This window comes from Mytilus trossulus, chromosome 2 (assembly GCF_036588685.1).
Source record: "Mytilus trossulus isolate FHL-02 chromosome 2, PNRI_Mtr1.1.1.hap1, whole genome shotgun sequence".
Lineage (NCBI taxonomy): Eukaryota > Metazoa > Mollusca > Bivalvia > Mytilida > Mytilidae > Mytilus > Mytilus trossulus.
In genome coordinates this window covers 54640716-54659536 of record NC_086374.1, presented here as the reverse complement: position 1 = coordinate 54659536, position 18821 = coordinate 54640716, and the positions used below count along the sequence as shown (strand labels likewise).

The following is an 18821-nucleotide window of genomic DNA, read 5'->3' as shown; positions in this document are numbered from 1 at the left end:
TACGAATCTTTCTTAATTGAGTTTCTAGAAGGTGTATGTTTTAGGGTCATCATTACCATAGAATGGAAAACAGATATTAAATCAAATTTTAAATCAGAGAGACATTTAAATATATTTTATTTTCTATAGTTCACAATTTGCTCCACAGACGGTATCAGGAGTATAACTTGAAACTCAATACACAATTTTCTAACTGCACCAAATGATCCAAAATTTGAGGCCTCAAATGTCTTCAAATTCATGCATGAAAACATCCATTTAAAGATAGAAGTGCATCTATTTATCCATCTAATATTGAAATGAATTAGTGGTACAGTCTACTGACCATTTACAAAAGTTATTTAACATTGTAGTAGGTTTATTGTAAAGATCAATACATTTAACTCAGCCTTCCTGCCAATATAAATCTATGTAAATTTAAATATTGGAAACCAGTTTTTAATCTGTATAGCAGTACGCTCCTGATAGAACGTCTTTATTTAGAAAACTTCTACGATTTCTGCATGCATGGCGACCTGCGGAGTTACAGGTATAAAATTATATTATCTATGGGTGATGATTAATGCTTTTAGATTACGATTACGGCAATAACTTGGCAGTAATCACTTGTTTTCCGTTGAAATATTTTGCCACAGCCTTTCTCACCTGGCTGAATCAAGGTAAACACTTTACCTGGGACAGAGGGACTTGTTTTTAATTAAATTCTGATGAGATATGAAGTGATACTCACAAACTAACAGGTAAATATTTAAATATTTTTTGCGCATTCAATTTAAATTAAAATAGTGAAATATTTATTTCCTTTTTTTTTTTTTATTATTAAAAAGATTGCCCCAATTTGCATTGCACCAAAAACAGGATGGTGACATTTCTGCACTAAATAATAGAAGATAATAATGTTGAAAATAAATAACTATATATGAATACTGTAAATAAAATAACCAGTATTTTAGCTGTAAAACTCGTAAAAGTATACTGCATAGATATTTAATGATTAAATTTAAATGACATTTTCGAAATACAAAATGTAACTTAATCTATATTTTTTCCTTTGGTAATAATTCTTTTCCTTTAGTCAAAAGTTAGAAACTTGATCATTTTAATACCTACAGTTCCTAACTCCTAACCAAAGGTCTATGAAACATTTAAGCAAACAGGGTATATCAAAGCTTGCATTTACGATTAGAATCTCCATAACAAAGAGTTTCTGCTTACTTTACAATGAAATTACAGACCTAAAAGTTCATTATGATTAAGCTGAAGTTGTGTCTTAGAAAGTTTTAAGAAAACAATAAATACTGATGTATTATAAAAGAACATTTTAATTACAGATGATGGACAACACAAACTATTTGTCTTTAAATTTTTTATTTTTAGTTATGATTACGATCTCATACTCCTGAACTTTAGTTCGTTTCATATTTTCTTTCAATCTTTTTAGTTAGCCATTATGTTATTTGTCCATTGATACATCCCTAGTGTTTTTTTTGTTTTTCTTATAATTGTATGGACTGTTGCATATCAACTCCAATTTTAATGATTCATTTTATTTTATATGTTTGTGATAAGATTGGTGTCAGCTTGGTGCATATAAGTTGCTCTTCTGTCATTCATACTCCACAAATTGTCAAAAAATATCATAAGGACCTCAGATCTACAGTTCTGCTGCTTATTTCAAACAAGATTTGTCTATTACTGTGGATACATTATCATACATGGATTTCGTGGAAACAAGAATCCCAAATTAAAAATTTCAATTAATTAGAAATTTTCTAAAGGAATGAATGAATGAAGACTTTGGCAAAATTATGAAATCAAATATCAACAAATATGCAAGTTTTCCTCAATCCACTAAAATTGGTATACATTACAATGAATGAATCCAACAGAAGTTTGATGAAAATAAGGTGTGATTGAACACTTGCTTTACCTAAATATATTCCTTAAATTTTGTTGAGTAAAAGAAATATGGTAGAAATCTAACCAACCCTCTTTGATAGCTGACATTTGAATCCAACACAACCAGATCAATGAAAGAGTAAAGAAAATCCTTATAATAACATTAAATGTGGCTTGATCTTTGATCTTAAGATATAAGACCTTATGCATGGGCTTTATATATGTTATTGTATTTAAAATTTACTAATAATCTTATTTCAAGGGGCATAACTTATGGTGAATGACATCTAAAGGTCCCTGATCTTTGACTTTTACAGTTTTGAATCCATTCTCCAGCTTTAGTAAGATACAAATGTATAAGATCTGTCAATAATGAATGATCGCACCTATAAAATCAAATTTAATATGTACTTTATGGTCAAATGGTCAACAGGATTAAAGCTAAATAAAGCTAAGAATGTTGGTCAAAGCATTTAAACTTTATAAAAACATTTGTTACGGTCAAACATGGCAAAGCAATATCTATAAAAACTCTCTCAAAATTTGATGCAAGGAAAAACTTGTTTTAGCAACCAATGTGTGAGATCATAGTGGGGTAAGAAACATAAATATTGTGATAAGTTGGATAGGTATGTACACTTGAAAAAACATTCATACCATAACTAGGGGAGATGTCTATCAGTGGTTCCCAAGGCTTTGAGAAATCATCTGGGCATGTGGTCCCATAAAACATTCTTCTTATCTGAACTAGACTCTTTTTTACAGGAAATTTTACACACATGATTTGGATAAAGTTAAAAAATCTACTGGTCATTGGTCCAGAAATTCACATATCACTTAATTGGACCAAACCAATTTTTACCGGACTTTGCCCAATATCTGAAGACTGCCGGAATGACTGGTCTATATAGTCTGAGTATGAATTTTTATTTTTATACTCTGTTTGTAAAGTATAAACTCAAAGTTAAATTAGGTGGAGATTGTAACCAAATATAAATCCAATACACTAAAGATTATCAAATATTTATAATAAAATAAGTTGACTGAAAATTGTTTCTGCGCATATGAAATATTTATGCAACACACTCAATATTTCAAGCTGAGATATCAATCTCCAATTTCCCATTAAACTTAATTAATACAAATTGTATGGATCACATGTATGACATCTAAAAGCGCTCATATGTAATTACAAATCGTTTGTAACACTTACATTACCTGTTGTATTGACAACATTGGCACTATCGTAATTAAACAATTTTCTTTTGCTGATAGCATATCAATATTAATGAAATGTAAGAGTAATTCTTAAAGATTGTGACATGTTGTTTGGTTGACTATGCAAGTATTAAAAAGCACTACTTCTATAATTATGTCCCCTTTTGAGTTTGAGGGAACTGACCTTTACACTGTTTAGGTATAGTTCTTTCAATAAGGCAATGCATTTCACTTGTCAATACAAATGCCAAAACAAATGGACTTCAAAGACAAACAGAATAACTAGTAAACATCTACCTACATGAATACATGTATGTTTATTTCATAGAAATGAAATTTCAGGAATGAACATTTTGATAACATCTTGAAACATTTTCTTTTCCAAGCAAAGCAGTTTTTATCCTATAAACCCTAAACATCCATTTTTCTCCCAAGTCATTTTCAATAGTACATTAAATTCCTTTGGGGCTTCTGTATAACATTTCTGAAGTCCTTTAAACTCAACTGTAATGAAAATATGAATTATCAAAACTATTTCCTTTTAAAGAAGAGAAATACTTGGTTATATTTCCATTCATTGAAGGTCATTTGTATACTTCTAAAATGTCTAATTATTTCCATGTGGGAGATAAAATTGGACTCAATTATTTCAGAACTTTCAATTTTAATTTCATAGCTCAAGTGCATTCCAGGTCTTTATTCCAATATCTGTACAGAAGTTTATTTGTATTGGTTATAATTAGATTTTGATATAAATATGGTTTAAAATAAGACTTTTTGTTGTCCTGAATGTATTATTGTACAACATGTACAACACAATAAATATTTAATAATGTGCATAACTTAACACCCATGCACTGAGCGCAACTCTGTAAAAAATAAGTTGAGAACGTGTCCATAAGCAAAGATGATGCCCCTGCAAGCAAATAATGTAATAAAGGGACATAACTTATTAAAGAATGGTAACAAGGGCACCATCTAAATTTAAGCTTGATCTGAGTTTTATGGTAATAAGCATTGAATACATGTATATGAGTTTCATAACATTCTGATGAGGCAAACTTAAGTTTAGTGAACAGAAACAAAAAATCAGCAATTATTTGAATTTGCAAAGGGACTAACTCTGGAACAATTAAATTGACACGACTAAAGTCCAAACTTAATCTGTATTTTGTGGTAATAAAATTTGACATAAGCTGGATGTACAGACAGACAAGGAAAACACAAAATGCCCAATCAGCTGCAGCCGGGGGTTAAAAAAAAATCAAACCTTTCCTCTCAAAGTTTTTTTTTAAAAGTAAAAAGCGAAAAACAGTAAAATCTTATTTAATTGTTCATGACTGCAAACTGTTGAATTGAAAACACTCTATTTCATATAAAAAAGAAGATGTGGTATGATTGCCAAGGAGACAACTATCCACAAAAGACCAAAATGACACAAACATTAACAATTATAGGTCACTGTACGGCCTTCAACAATGAGCAAAGCCCATACCGCATATAGTCAGCTATAAAAGGCCCCGATAAGACAATGTTAAACAATTCAAGCGAGTGATCAAATTAGTAGTTCAGAGTATAGGCTTGTAAAGAGAAATGATAAATGGTGGGATTGTGCAATCTTTGTATTGTCTTAACAGTGGTTGCAGGAGTTGTTTTCTAAAACTTTTGTCTATGATCTTTCTGCATGGAGAGAAATCATTTATTCAGAATTCACAACATCATCTTCTAATCTAGCAGAGTTTTACATTAATTGTATTTTAAAGTTTATACAGATTTAATATCCATTTATAGCAGGGATTTCTGTTAGAAAATAATTCATTTGAAATGTCAATAAGAGAATATTTCTATGAATTATGCTGATTTGATGTATCTAGATAATCTTTTACATTAAATTGAAAAGGGTAAATTTTCTAGTATCAAATGTTTTGAGTGATTAGAATGAGTGATATTTCATTTCTCTTGACAATCTTCCTTATTTGCATTTACTCTCAAGGCTGTGAGTACTGCCTGTAACATCTAAACAGTGAAAAGGGAAATGTAATTTTGTTTTCGACCTTTGTATGTGTTAATAAAGTAGATTTTAAAAAATCAATTTATAAAAAAAATCAATTATAACACTTTAAGAAATTTTAAAGTAAAAGTTGAAGATTACATAGCTGTTTTTCAAAATTTTGCATGTATTGTGGTCTCTTACTTAAGCAAATTATTTAGTCAACTGATGAATTGTAAATTGTAGTTCATGAAAAAGAAAATATTCTGCTCAATTGTGTTTAAAAAAATTGCAGCCAAGTTCCAATCCTCTTTAACAAGGACCATGTGAAACAAATCATCCACATAATGCCAGGGATTTATACAAAGAGCAAACATGAATATCAAAAAGTCTTACAGAAAATAACTCCTCTCTCATATTTTTAACAACATATGGAAATAAATTGAAATTGCTTTGGATTGCTACAAAACAAATGGCTATCCTTTAAAACACATAGAATACTGTGCATTCTAAGGTCAAACAACGCCCATTTTAATACCAGTTAACTGATTTAATCACATTACTAAATTTAAATATAATCAGTAATCATATTATTTTTTCATATGGTCAATGAACCTTAAGCCCTTTACTTAAATAGTATTAAACAGCCTTATCCATAGGCTCTATATTTTGTAATATTGTAATGTTGTGTAATATCTCTTAGGTGTATTTGTATAAGGCTTAATTAAAAAGAAAATAATCAAATATTTTTGTTTCATAATTAAATACCAAAGCTTTATTGAGCAATATCCCTTAGGTGTATTTGAATAAGGCTTTATAATCAAAAATTCAGTCTTTATCCCAAATTTTCACTAGAATTTTGAATTAAAAATCTTTTTTTCATTTATTATGTATCAAATTATGCAATATCCCTTGGGTGTATTTGTATAATACTTAATTAAAAATGAAATAATCATATATGTTTGTTTTATAAATGCCAAAGCTGAACACATATTATAAATCTTTGTGGCCATACATAATTCATCTAATTTGACGTAATAAAACCAGCATTCTTACCAAAATTCAGTCCTTATTCCAAACTTTTAATTGGAGTTTTGAAGGAGTTTAAATCAATTATTTAATATCATCATAGTTTCAATGATATGTTGTATTTGAAACTAGTAATCAAGTCATAGAAAAAAGTATCAAAAATTTCAAAAATGCGTCTTGATATCAATGATCAAATATGTGAACTTAGGCCTACATATAAATCTGACATAAAATGGCTAAAACTGGAAAGTCTTGAATGATGTTCAGTCTATCTTACTCAAGAGTGGGTAAACCTCAAGTCTTATAACTGCAATAAGCAGTAAAACATATCTGTATAAAATATATAACAAATTGGCAATAAAAAATATTGATTAAAAATATTGAAGTTACAGTCAGGTGATTCTGACAGCTAGATATAAATTGTCAAATCTATTGCTATTATTCTGTTTCTAATTGATTTGAAACAACCCTGGACCAACATTGAAAGACGCAACAGAACTTGTTCAGTTTCATTAGTTAAGGTCGAAAGACTTGCACTGAACTAGTTGCTAAATCAAAAATAAATAGGATAGATTGATTTTTATTTTTTACTTATGTCCAGTGGAAAATATTTCAAGCATAAATAGGATGATGAGAAAAAATATAAAGGATGAAATTGCACTATTTTTAAGGGGGGATGGATGTTTATTGATTAATTCGGACCGTGTGACTTCCCCCCATGACATGTCAGAAGCCCATTTAATTTAGTTGCTGCTAACCATTATAATACTTTAAATATCATCCCTGGAATCAAATATCATTAAATCACAAATCATACATAACAGCAGGAAGCTGAAATGCTCTACTTTTATAAATTGCAATGAAGTCATTATCAACCAGAAGGTTAAAATACCCCTAAGACCAAGCACATGCTAACACAATCATCCCAATTATCTCTATTCATAAATAAATGGGTGCTAACAATCGAGACACCTACTATAAAAGGCAGCTAATAATCCCTTCTCCTGACTGACAATACCTGTACGTTATTATCCCCTTATTACAATAGGTAAGAGATATTAATCCAATGTTTAGTTATTAACGGGTAACGGTTCTATCAATAAAGCCTCGTTGACACTCTGCCAAATCTTTACACTCAAACATAAAACATGGAGATTTAAATGACAAAATAAACACTAGGTATACAAGATTTAAATTTTACTTTCACTGAAGAACGTACAGGTTGATAAAGTTTGTTTTCCACTGTACAGAGATTTTTAGGTTTAACTATTCTATGTACCTAAAAGGTAAGACTGTAACTCATTATCAGCCAAAAACTTATTATATTTGAGACTCAATTTGATTTGATTTGAATTTTATTTTGAATGTCCAAACAAATTTTGATAGAAGGAAAACATTCAACTTATCAGTCTTGTATAGATCTTTACTGTAAACAATTCATTTTCCAAGTTCAAGGTTTCAAGACTGCTTTAAAATTCATTTGCAGCTAATAGACAACAGATTTAGAATATTCAAAAATACTTTGCATTGAAGGAAAACATATAAGCATTCTTGTAAACTGCATTATTGCAACCAATATATTTTCAGAGTTCAAGGATTCAAGTATAATTTATGTTTCATTTGAAATTCAGTGATTTTTTGGCAATATCCTGTCTACATCCTAAAATATTAGCCCCATAAATATTGTGTCAAAAATAACCAGACTTTTATTTATTTTTGATTCCAGTATCATTTAACTATAACTTTGACAAATTGCATAAATTTGATCTACATAATGCACATTTGTGCACAAAGGTTTAAATGCATCAATAAAATTTTAAATGAAATTCAAGCAAATACTCATTCCCTTTTCTCCCTTTTCTTGTACCTTAAATTTAAGCTTTAAAACTGATCATAAATTAATCAAAACTTCATTGATCATGCTGATAATTATACCTTAAAATTGACAAAAAAAAATCAACCTAAAAAAACTGTTGCAATAACTGTAACAAAAGTGGTAAAAGCCTAATTAAAAGTCCAAACTGTTCAAATGAATAACAGATTTGGCTGTCTTCCATACTTATACAATACATTCTTTGTTATTCAAACTAATTGACAAAAAAGGAGGGTTCAATTAAATTTACATTCTCTTTAGAATAAGATGTGAAAGAAGTTCAAAATTTTAGTAGAGTAAAAACATTTATGTTTTGGTCACTGAACTTGACAATAGCCCTTCACCCTTTGTACTCATTCTGCAATTTCCCCCTTTAATTGCTATCTTTAACCCCATTAAAATCTTTTAAGTGCTTTTTCAATTTTGTTATTTGCTATTCAAATTCTACTTCAAAGAATTTTACTTTTAATATTTTTCTCATATATTCCTTTAAGTTGTAAAAGACCATCCCATTTAGACTTCTCCTTGCTTAAAATTATAAGAACTAAAAGCATGAACTTTCTCATAAAATGATTAAATATATTTGCCACAATATTTTATATATATTACGATTTTATAGTTTAAACACCCAGACATCAACATATATAAATTAACCGGTAATTACTTTTATTGAAATATGCTTTTAAATTGAAATCAAGGTTAGGACATGTATCAGGTTTCTACATGAAATTAATGTAATGTTACAATTTAAGTGTATTCCTTATTGTTAACTTTCTAACAAATAATTCAAAATATTAAATTGATTATTTTTCATTTGCTTGTTAACAAATTCCAAATTTTCTTATTTACATCCTTAATTCTATGTAGTTTTATAACCAATGTTGCATTATACTTTTAATTTGAATGTAAATCCTCTTGAATCTGAACACCCCCCTTTTTCCTTATTTTATATTAACTTAGATTTATGAGTTAGAATTATCTGGCTTTTGTTAATCATAAACTAATCAAAACTTCATTAAAACTTTTACCTTATTCAAATCAATTAATATACGAGACTCAAATTCAAATTCTTTATTAACTTTAGGAACTTTATGAAGATTTACACCTTATTCTAACCAACGGAGAAATAAAAGTAAAACTCTTCCAATGGTTATTAAAATGCGGGGGAAACCTAATTAAAAGAACTAAATATTCAAGTGAATAAAAGATTTGGCTTTCGTCCATACATATACAATACATTCTTTGTAGCCACTTTATAAATAACTCTTTTTTTAAATGAAACTGAAATATTATCGTAATATATTAACATATGAATCAAAACAGTTAATTTTACTTGGTCCTATATATACTATTGAATTCTGTTAACAAGATAAATCTCTCATTTACCCGTAGGAAGGTGAATATAATTTACTCTGATTCAATCAAGTTTTAATCCCGTGATCACCTCTTATGGAAAACTACGATAATATTTTAACAAGATGTAAAGAACAGCATATGTAATATTCACCCGATATTAAGAAAGGTTAAACCCTGTTTATACCGTCAATAATAAGGAATAGTTTGCTAGGTCAATATGAATTAACTACCATTCATTCAGTGATAGTAGGGCAAACAAAAATTTAAATGGACGAGAATTAGATATAGATTAATTGACTGACAGAAATATTTTATCTTGTTTGTGTAAGCTCACTCAATAAAGTATCATCGGTTTCATTGTTAAATGCCAATGACCACCTCAAAGAAGAGAGAATAATACGTTTCCTTTCCAACATAAATTAAACATTACAAATTACTGTAGAAACATTAACTTACCGTGGGGGTTAAAATTTCGTGGTTTTGTCACTTTATACGATTTCATGGGGATTTAATTCATTGTTTTCTATTAAATGGAAGTGATATTATATGAAGGTTAAATTTTCATGGTTTTTTTTATTTCGTGGATATATTCTTTCCACAAAATAAACGAAATTAATTCCTCCACGAAAGTTACTGCTTTTACAGTATATTGTTACAAATTTCCATTTGTGTGTTTCTGTCTTATTTCATATATGTTACCTCTAAATGAGTACCACATTTCAAATGAAAATACATTGCATTGAACAGTCCTTTCAAATAGTTTATATATGCATCAATGTTAGATGTAAATGTTTAATTACCTGTATCAAATATCTGAGGAATTAAAACGCAATAGAAAACTCAGAATAAAAACGTAAGAGAAAAGAGTAAAAAGGATAATTTGTAAGCATACTGTAAATTTAATATATGAATAAAGGAAATGAAACAGCTACCCAATGACACAAGATAAAACATCAACCCAAAAGACATCTTAGATATTCACTCTTTTAACAATTGTTCCTATGTGCATGAAGTTTCTCCTTGGCTATCACAATCTTATTAAAACAGCCTTCTCACACAAAGCCACCCACCTTAAAATGTGGCAAATGCAGATCTTATTGAATTTTGTGGCCGTCAATACACATTTTGAATTTGATGCAACTGTCGTACAAGTGAGAGGTTTAGCGCTATAAAACCAGTTTCAATCCACCATTTTTTACATTTGAAAATGCCAGTGCCAAGTCAGGAACATGACAGTTGTTGTCCATTTGTTTGATGTGTTTTTTCATTTGATTTTGTCATTTGATTAGGGACTTTCCATTTTGAATTTTTCCTCGAAGTTCAGTATTTTAGTGATTTTACTTTTTCCTTACCCAAATAAACGCTTTTCTTTTAATTAAATATTGAATTTCAAACACTTGATAGTCATACAATTATCATTGCCTTATTTATATTCATGGTTAATTTTATTATTATTATTTAATTAAATTAAATCAAAAAAATGATATCGATTAGATATCATGCGTGTTTATACAACATATATATGCCTTTCTACAACAGTTTTTCTAATCAATGACATCTTAAAGCAGCACGAAACCACTTTGGTATTTATTTATACTGCAAAGCATCAGTTTCAGATGGACTTAGAGCAATTATAAGAGGTTTACGAGTAATTTGTATAATTTGTGTTGTCTGATTGGGAAACTTTGATAATCATGTGCAGTACTTATGTGCATTGTAAGCTTTGATGGCGAAAATATTGTTATTTATGTATTATTGTCATTTTGTTTATTTTCTTTGGTTACATCTTCTGACATCAGACTCGGACTTCTCTTGAACTGAATTTTAATGTGCGTATTGTTATGCGTTTACTTTTCTACATTGGTTAGATGTATAGGGGGAGGGTTGAGATCTCACAAACATGTTTAACCACGCCGCATTTTTGCGCCTGTCCCAAGTCAAGAGCCTCTGGCCTTTGTTAGTCTTGTATTATTTTAATTTTAGTTTCTTGTGTACAATTTGGAAATTAGTATGGCGTTTATTATCACTGAACTAGTATATATTTGTTTAGGGGCCAGCTGAAGGACGCCTCCGGGTGCGGGAATTTCTCGCTACATTGAAGACCTGTTGGTGACCTTCTGTTGTTGTCTCTTTGACACATTCCCCATTTCCATTCTCAATTTTATTAAACTTATTTGTTTCCATATCAGTCCAAGAAACATCCCACACCAACAAACCCTCCATCAAAATAAGACCATCATAGCTGGAGTTGAACAGAAAATATTGTAATTCAAAAAATAAATTCTTGACATGGATGACAAATATTATAAAGAAATTAAAATCAAAAGGTTCTCTAGAATTAAAAGATTTTTATTTGGCTGTATATATTATTTCTACTTGCACTTCAATAAAATTTACTCATTTGCATATCTAGAGTGAAAATAAAGTGCATTTAAATCATAGATATTTGCCAAACCATTAAATAACTCTGCACATCAAAACTGTGTACACATGAAACACGACTTCTTCCCATATTATTTATGATTGATAATCTGAGGAAACATTTTTTATTTGTCAAGGATAAAATTGTCATACTGGTTCTAAATGCGGGCACATTTTTCAAATTGAAAAAATTTATCACTTTGAAGTGGACAACTTACTTTTTGTGTGGGCTAAAGATATATAAGGTTGCATAAAAATAAAAACCCTGTACAAATACAATCCATATTCATTTCCATATTTTTCTATTCCAGACGGAATGGAGTTGGAGCAGACTGAACTGGTCATTCCACAACAGTACCTATGTTGTCCTATTTGTGAAGAGGAATTCAAACAACCCAAGTTTCTTCCATGTCTTCATACTTTCTGCAATCCATGCATATCTGGACATATTGACAAAAATATTGATGAAGATAATTACTTCCCCTGTCCAGTGTGTGCTACGGAAATAAAGAACGAACAAGATGCTGCACCTTTACCAGAGAATATTCTTGCCAGGAGGCTTTCAAAAGTGTCTAGTTCAACAAATCTTAAACCTCAGACACTTTGTTGGTTCTGTAAAAATGCTGGAAACTTTGTTGATGCTGTAACTTTTTGTGATGTGTGTCAAAATGCTCTTTGTCCAACATGTACAGAATCCCATCAAACATCAGAGGAAACAGATAACCATAGTCTGATTTCAATTGATGAGTATGATGCCCGTGTGGAAAGCAAACAGGAGGAAGGATTTGCTAAAAATAGTCATGTGATTCCAAAGTGCTGTGAACTTTATGATGCTATGGATATTGGTGCTGTGTTCTGTATTGACTGTGACTTGCTCATTTGTGCCGACTGCCATGTGAATAACCATGGCAACCATCGCTGTGCAGAACTGACAACTGTTGCGGGACATTTTGAAAGTAAGATCAAAGATCCATTGGAAGAATTAAATGATGACGAGAAAGAATTAGATGAAGCATTACTCAGACTTGACAAAAGTGAAGAGGTCATTCAAAACCAAACAAAAGAACTGCATAAAGTTGTGAAAAAACGAACAAAGTTTTTGTCAGACTTAATCACAGAGTATGAAAATATGCTAATTGAAGAAGTTAACAAACGAAATACTCAGAAAAAGGATGAAATAGCAAATAGGCGATATGATATCAAGATGCATTTGAAATCTATTAATGGGGTGAAAGAATTTACAGAGAATTTATTGAGTTATGGTTCTTATGAAGAAAAGGTTTTCCTACGCAAGAAAGTTGGTTATCGAATTCGTGAACTATGTGAAGAAACACTTGGCACAGATGAAGTTGAAACGCTGACAATTAAATTAACAAAACCAAACGTTACTGTGGAAACAATATGCAATTTGTTTGGAGAATTGTCTGAAAAAGGAACAGATACAACAGAACATCGTAAAGATTCAAATGCAAATATCTATCACCTAAATTTGGAAAATGGCCATGGTAGTCATTGTAGTGATACTGCTGAAAATACTGAACCGGAACTAGAAGAAATATTCAACCAAGCTCAAGAAACCCAGTACAACAGTGGTTCAGACTCAGACATGCTCAGTGCTAGCAACAACAGTGAGAATTTCAGAAATGTTAAATTCAGTGAAGAAATTGAAAAGACAGAATATGAGACTGAAAACTGCTTTGAATTAGGAGACCCTAAAAAAGAAACAGAACTTCCAGCCGTCATTCAAAGAGAGTGTATAAAAGGGATTGGAATTAATAGCAAAGGAGACATGATCATTGGTACAACCACAACTGGTTCCCAAATGGTCTATGTCCTTGAGAAAAGAGGAATTGTCAAGGGAACAGTACATGTAGACAATGGTTGGAACATTCACTCTATTTCCAGTGATGGAAAGGTTGCCATGACAATTCCAAGGGGAGACAACAGATTCAAGGTGAGGGTGTTAGAAAATGACGGAACTGGACACATACTTTCGGACAGCAATATTGAGAGTTTTGGTCTAAATTTTGTAACTGCAGACAATAAAGGCAGTATCATAGTCACTTCAAACCGTTATGCTAAGTTGAGAAGTCATCATGGAAAGTCAGCTAAGTCGGGAGGAAATATAGCTTTTTATAGTAAAGACGGTCTTCTCACAAAAAGAATTACAAATGATGACTTTCATGAATTTGGACTCTACTTATTAGAGAAACCGCAGTGTGTTGCTGTCGACAACAAACACAATCTGTTAGTTGTGACTGATCCAGGGAGCAATACCGTCATAGCATTTAATCTTAAGGGAGAATTAATTTTTGAATATGGAAACAGTGACACAGAGGGAGAAATTTATCAGGGGCCAGATTTAATAAGTATTGACAAGTACGGAAACATTATCGTGACGGACAAACGAGAGGGTCGAATAGACATCCTGAGCAGCAAAGGCCAGTTAAAGAAATCATTTCTTTTAGATGACATTCCAAGATTTGTGGGAACATTACCAGATAAACTTCTTGTGATTGTGATGCCAGAAGGTACCATGAAATATTATGAGTATCTCTGACGCAGTTACTGTATTTTATTTGTTATTCAATAGTGCCATTTCCAGTCTTTCTCATATTGTGATTACTAGTACATTTTATATTGTTACTTTATTATTATATTTTCACTTTTACCATGATTGCATGCATTGTTTTTTATTCCATCTGATATACTCAAGATTATGATATTAGATGATAACACAAGAAAATGAAGAAGTCTGTAAACAATGATTACCATGGATATATGTTTAGTATAAAATTATATTATTATAAAGAAGATCATGATAGAGAAGGGAAAAAATAATATTTTGATACTTTTTAAATTTTTATTATCACTCAGTGTACTCACAAAATTGAAATTAATATTATATGGATAAATTAGTGAAAGAAAACATCTGCTTGCAAAATATTTTATTCTTCTTTTACCCTTAGATTTTCTGAAAGTACCATTATCTTGCCATGACATATCACATGGAATGGAAACTTGACGTGACATAAATGCATAATAAGAGTATATAGGTCAAACTTAAAGAAAACATTCTTAGTAAACTTGATCGCAATTTTCTGCTTGATTAATCTATTTATACCACATGTTGATATAAAGGAATATACTCTTGAAATTACACAATAAATTTCTATTAAAGGCGGTCTATTTTACTATGCTATAGCTTTTTAGGTCATCACACTTTCACAATGGCTAAATTATTGTCAAGTCGTGTGATTTAATCCCATAAAAGATCAATTTCCATTTAATAGTTCCTTGTTTTATAAAACAACATGACAAAGAAATCCCATGTCAGGAAAACTTTACGATCTAAAATGTCAATATTTTCAAAAGAATTTTTAAAAAGTCAAATGAAAGTATTAAGCTTTCAGCTGTTTTCCGGCTTAATTCCTACAAAATTGAAAACAACTCAGGCCATATACATTTTATTTTAGGTTTTTTTTTGGAACACAAGGGAGCTAAATATAATGCAAAATTCCATTCTTATTTTTTTAATAAAAAGACCATTCATTGACATGTCTAAAATGCTTTTATATTTTCATCTAGATAAATTTCCAAATAAAGCCTCAATTTTATAAAAATAGAAAAGAAAAAAAAAATCAGCAACAATATCTCCCACCCTTTCCCACCCATCCCCTGAAAAAATTTAATCCTAAACTAATGCTGGCTTTTTTTCAAAGAATGAAAAATAAATTGATCATGAGGCCTTATATTGGATTTTTTTTTAATGAAGTTCAAAGACATCACCCTAATGTCCATGTTTCATGTTTAGAACATCAAAATAAACAAAAGAATCTCCTGGGTGTTTTTAATCTCAAAGATAAAATCAACCTTCTTTCTACTTTGTAATTTTCATCATCAATAGGTGATAATTCATAATGGACTTAATTTATCTAAAACATTCATCTCAGGGAAAAATCAATAGAAAACACAAAAAAACTAACTTATATATAAAATATTCTAATTAAGTTTGTTTCCTTAGACAGGGAAAAAAATTTAAAAGCGATGCAGAATATCAAATAAATTATTGATAAAGACCAGTAAAAGATTACATGTGTTACCTTCATTTGTTAACATTTTTTTAAAAATCTAAATATGAGTTGACTTAGAATGCTTGCATTGAAGCCAGGTAGAGCGTAGTACTGAAATCTGAATTTTATGGACACATTTTCATGGAAGACTATTCATAGAAATTGTTTATGGTAGTTTTATTTCTGGTGAATCTAATTCATTTACAAACATCAAACATTAAACTGAGTTAAAACAAAGAATAATGTGTCAATTGCAAGACAAACGTGAAAAATTAGTCAATAGATTTCATAAAAGGACATACTAGAAATGACAGAGCAAATATATCCTTAGAATCTTATTATAAACAGAAATGTAATAGTGTTTTTATTTGTTGCATATCTTCTTTTAAAGTATTGACCAAAGAAATTGACAGCATGTATAACCTAGTTTAATTAACTTTTTTCATCCTTAAAATTCCCTGTAGTTGGTATTGTATTTTTGTTTGTCAAACTTTTCATTAAAAATAAATTGATTGGCAGGAATTTGTCAGTTTATCCATATCTTGGTTTAACCTACACCACATATCTTTACCCAAATCTAGTAAAATTTAGAGCAATCTTATTACCTTAGTCTGGTAAAATTTAGTTCAAACTCAACCATATAGCTGTAACCAAATATGGTAAAGAAAGGTCTGCAGATTGCATGTAAAAATATATCTAGACAAACAGAAAAGGTTCTTTGTTTCATAGTCAAATATGTTCTGTGTAGAATGAGCAAAAATCTACCAGCTGTTTTCAACCTCAATGTAAAAAAAAGTTCTATTATGAAATTGTCTGTTAATTGCCATTAAACTAAACATGTTCTGAAATCTAAAGCTTTTCAAAAGCTACAAATATTTAATGGCCTACCAGACATACTAATCTGTATTCCCAATAATCTATAATGTAATTTACAAAACTATAACTGTCAATTTTTACCTTGAATGTTATTATCTCAGTCAAAATTGACTTTCAATCATTGATTTCACTGTAATTAATATATCAACTTATAGCTTCCGACATAAAAAAATCCATGGTTAATCATCCCTTAACGAGTTTCGGAAATCTAATTTTGATAAAAAGTTGTTTTAATTACATCGAAATTGATCTGGTTACATGTAAAATGATTCAGAAGATTGACTTGACCCTTTTAAGTTCATCAATCTGACATTTAGCTTTCAGTTATGAAAATGTCCTTCAATATAGTTTGAAGGTCGCTAGTTCTCCTTGGATACTTACGTTTTCTCGTAAAATAATAATTTTCAGCCATGATATAGCAAAGACTATAAATAGATATAGCTATGGAACAAATGTGGGAAGGGCCTTGAACATTTAGTCAATGTAAGTTAAACAAAGTGGATGCTACTGTAACAATATAATTGTATGATGTTTTATTCCTTTCCCTTCGCTCGTGTCAAAAAGCGATACTGTCTTCCATACTTGCAAGTGTTTTGTGAAATGAAATATGGAAAATGTTATCAACATGGAGAACACTTTTAAACAAGTACTAGTATAACAGAAAAAGATGTGTGCACTTTTATATCTAGAAGTTAACGTATATAAAATTTGCAGTAAAAAAAACCCTTAATGACATCAAACCTAGTTCCAAATGATATAAATAAAGAACATTTATTCTTCATTCTGATATTTAAAATGCTTTAAGACATTTGTTATTTTCATATTTCATTTTCATGTCTTTGTATTACCTATTTAGATATTTTTAAACATAGTTGTTGTCAGAAATTATTATTTTTCAACGTTTTTATGTGAATGATTGTTGTCATAATTATTAGTTTTTTAACATTATGATGTGAATGTAACTGAAAAACAGTGAGGCCTGTATAAATCAACTTCCATATGAACCAGAAACCTGTCTAAATCATCCGATGTGTGAACAAGAAACCTGTCTAATACAACCCACTGTCTTAAACAACCCATGAGAACAAGAAAACAGTCTCCAACGATGAGATCCAGAAAACATTCTAAACTGCACTTTTGTGTCATAACACATCTTTGACATCTTTGTATTTAGTTTATTCACAGTTTTTATAAAGACTTGGGTTAATCTAGAGCTTAATATACTGTTAAGACAGTCGTCTATTGGTAGAGTTCTATATATTAACCTCTACAGTCTACATGTCCTGCAGAGTTGTGTCACTGGATGGATGCATATTTGACATATACCCCAATCTTATTTTATTTTTAAACAAAAACTCTGTGATTAAACATTGTTGTAACTCAAATTATACAATCACCTGCTTAATATACCCTGATGCTTCACTCATAATGGGATTGTTTTTATACAGGCTTCACTGTACTTGTCAGTTTCTTATTAAGTTATTTAAGATTGTTAGTATGCCTAATTGCATTTACTTATCTGTGATATTTTTAAATGGTCAACTATATTAAAACTATGATTATCTTACAGTTCATTTTTTTCATCATCAAATAGTAAAATAATCAGTCGTATTGCAAGCATTGAATTAAGACATTTTTAATATAACGGATATTACTTATATTTTTACCATAGCAAACACCTATTTTCCACAAATACCAGATATTTTTATTAATGAAGCTCATTTTCAAAATGTTTGGCCCCTTTAATAGTAGTCAAAATTAGTATCTAAAAGTATAACAAAACAATCAAAACAAACAAACAAGTAAACAATGTTTAAATTCCATCCAAGAAAACCAGGAATCAATAAATTGATATCTAATAAATATCAGGAATTTTATTTCATTTTCCCATAATGCAACAAAATTCTGTATTTGACTGTAGGGACTGATCAATTGACCATTTCACCAAGTTAAACAAAACTGTTTACGTTATTAGTTGTGATATTTTAAACTGTTTTAGTTAGATTTATCATTAAAATTCAATACAAATATACATTCTGTTTATTTTATATAACCACTGCAAAAATACAACCTGAACATGCATAAA

The 18821-nt window shown here is 29.8% G+C and overlaps 2 protein-coding genes across 4 annotated transcripts in view; one reads left to right on the top strand and one right to left on the bottom strand.

Annotated features, from left to right (window-relative positions):
- LOC134707590 (tudor domain-containing protein 5-like) overlaps positions 1-18821 on the bottom strand; it is a 71355-nt gene that overhangs the window by 14799 nt on the left and 37735 nt on the right. The gene's annotated exons all lie outside the window — the stretch shown is intronic.
- Positions 433-18767, top strand: LOC134707589 (E3 ubiquitin-protein ligase TRIM56-like). 3 transcript variants are annotated; one of them, XM_063567491.1, is made up of 2 exons: positions 433-529; positions 12098-18767. In XM_063567491.1, the coding sequence occupies exons 1-2, from the start codon at positions 508-510 to the stop codon at positions 14344-14346; spliced, it is 2271 nt and encodes a 756-aa protein (XP_063423561.1). In that variant the 5' UTR covers positions 433-507; the 3' UTR covers positions 14347-18767. The 3 variants fall into 3 exon arrangements, with proteins under 3 accessions (XP_063423561.1, XP_063423563.1, XP_063423562.1); XM_063567493.1 differs by lacking the exon at positions 433-529 and adding an exon at positions 667-740; XM_063567492.1 differs by lacking the exon at positions 433-529 and adding an exon at positions 7279-7422.

Excerpts from the sequence above, each read along its gene's own strand:
- LOC134707589 (XM_063567491.1), top strand. The coding sequence starts at position 508 with ATGGCGACCTGCGGAGTTACAG. Across the intron at positions 530-12,097 it reads GGCGACCTGCGGAGTTACAG|ACGGAATGGAGTTGGAGCAG; the intron begins GTATAAAATTAT and ends TTTCTATTCCAG.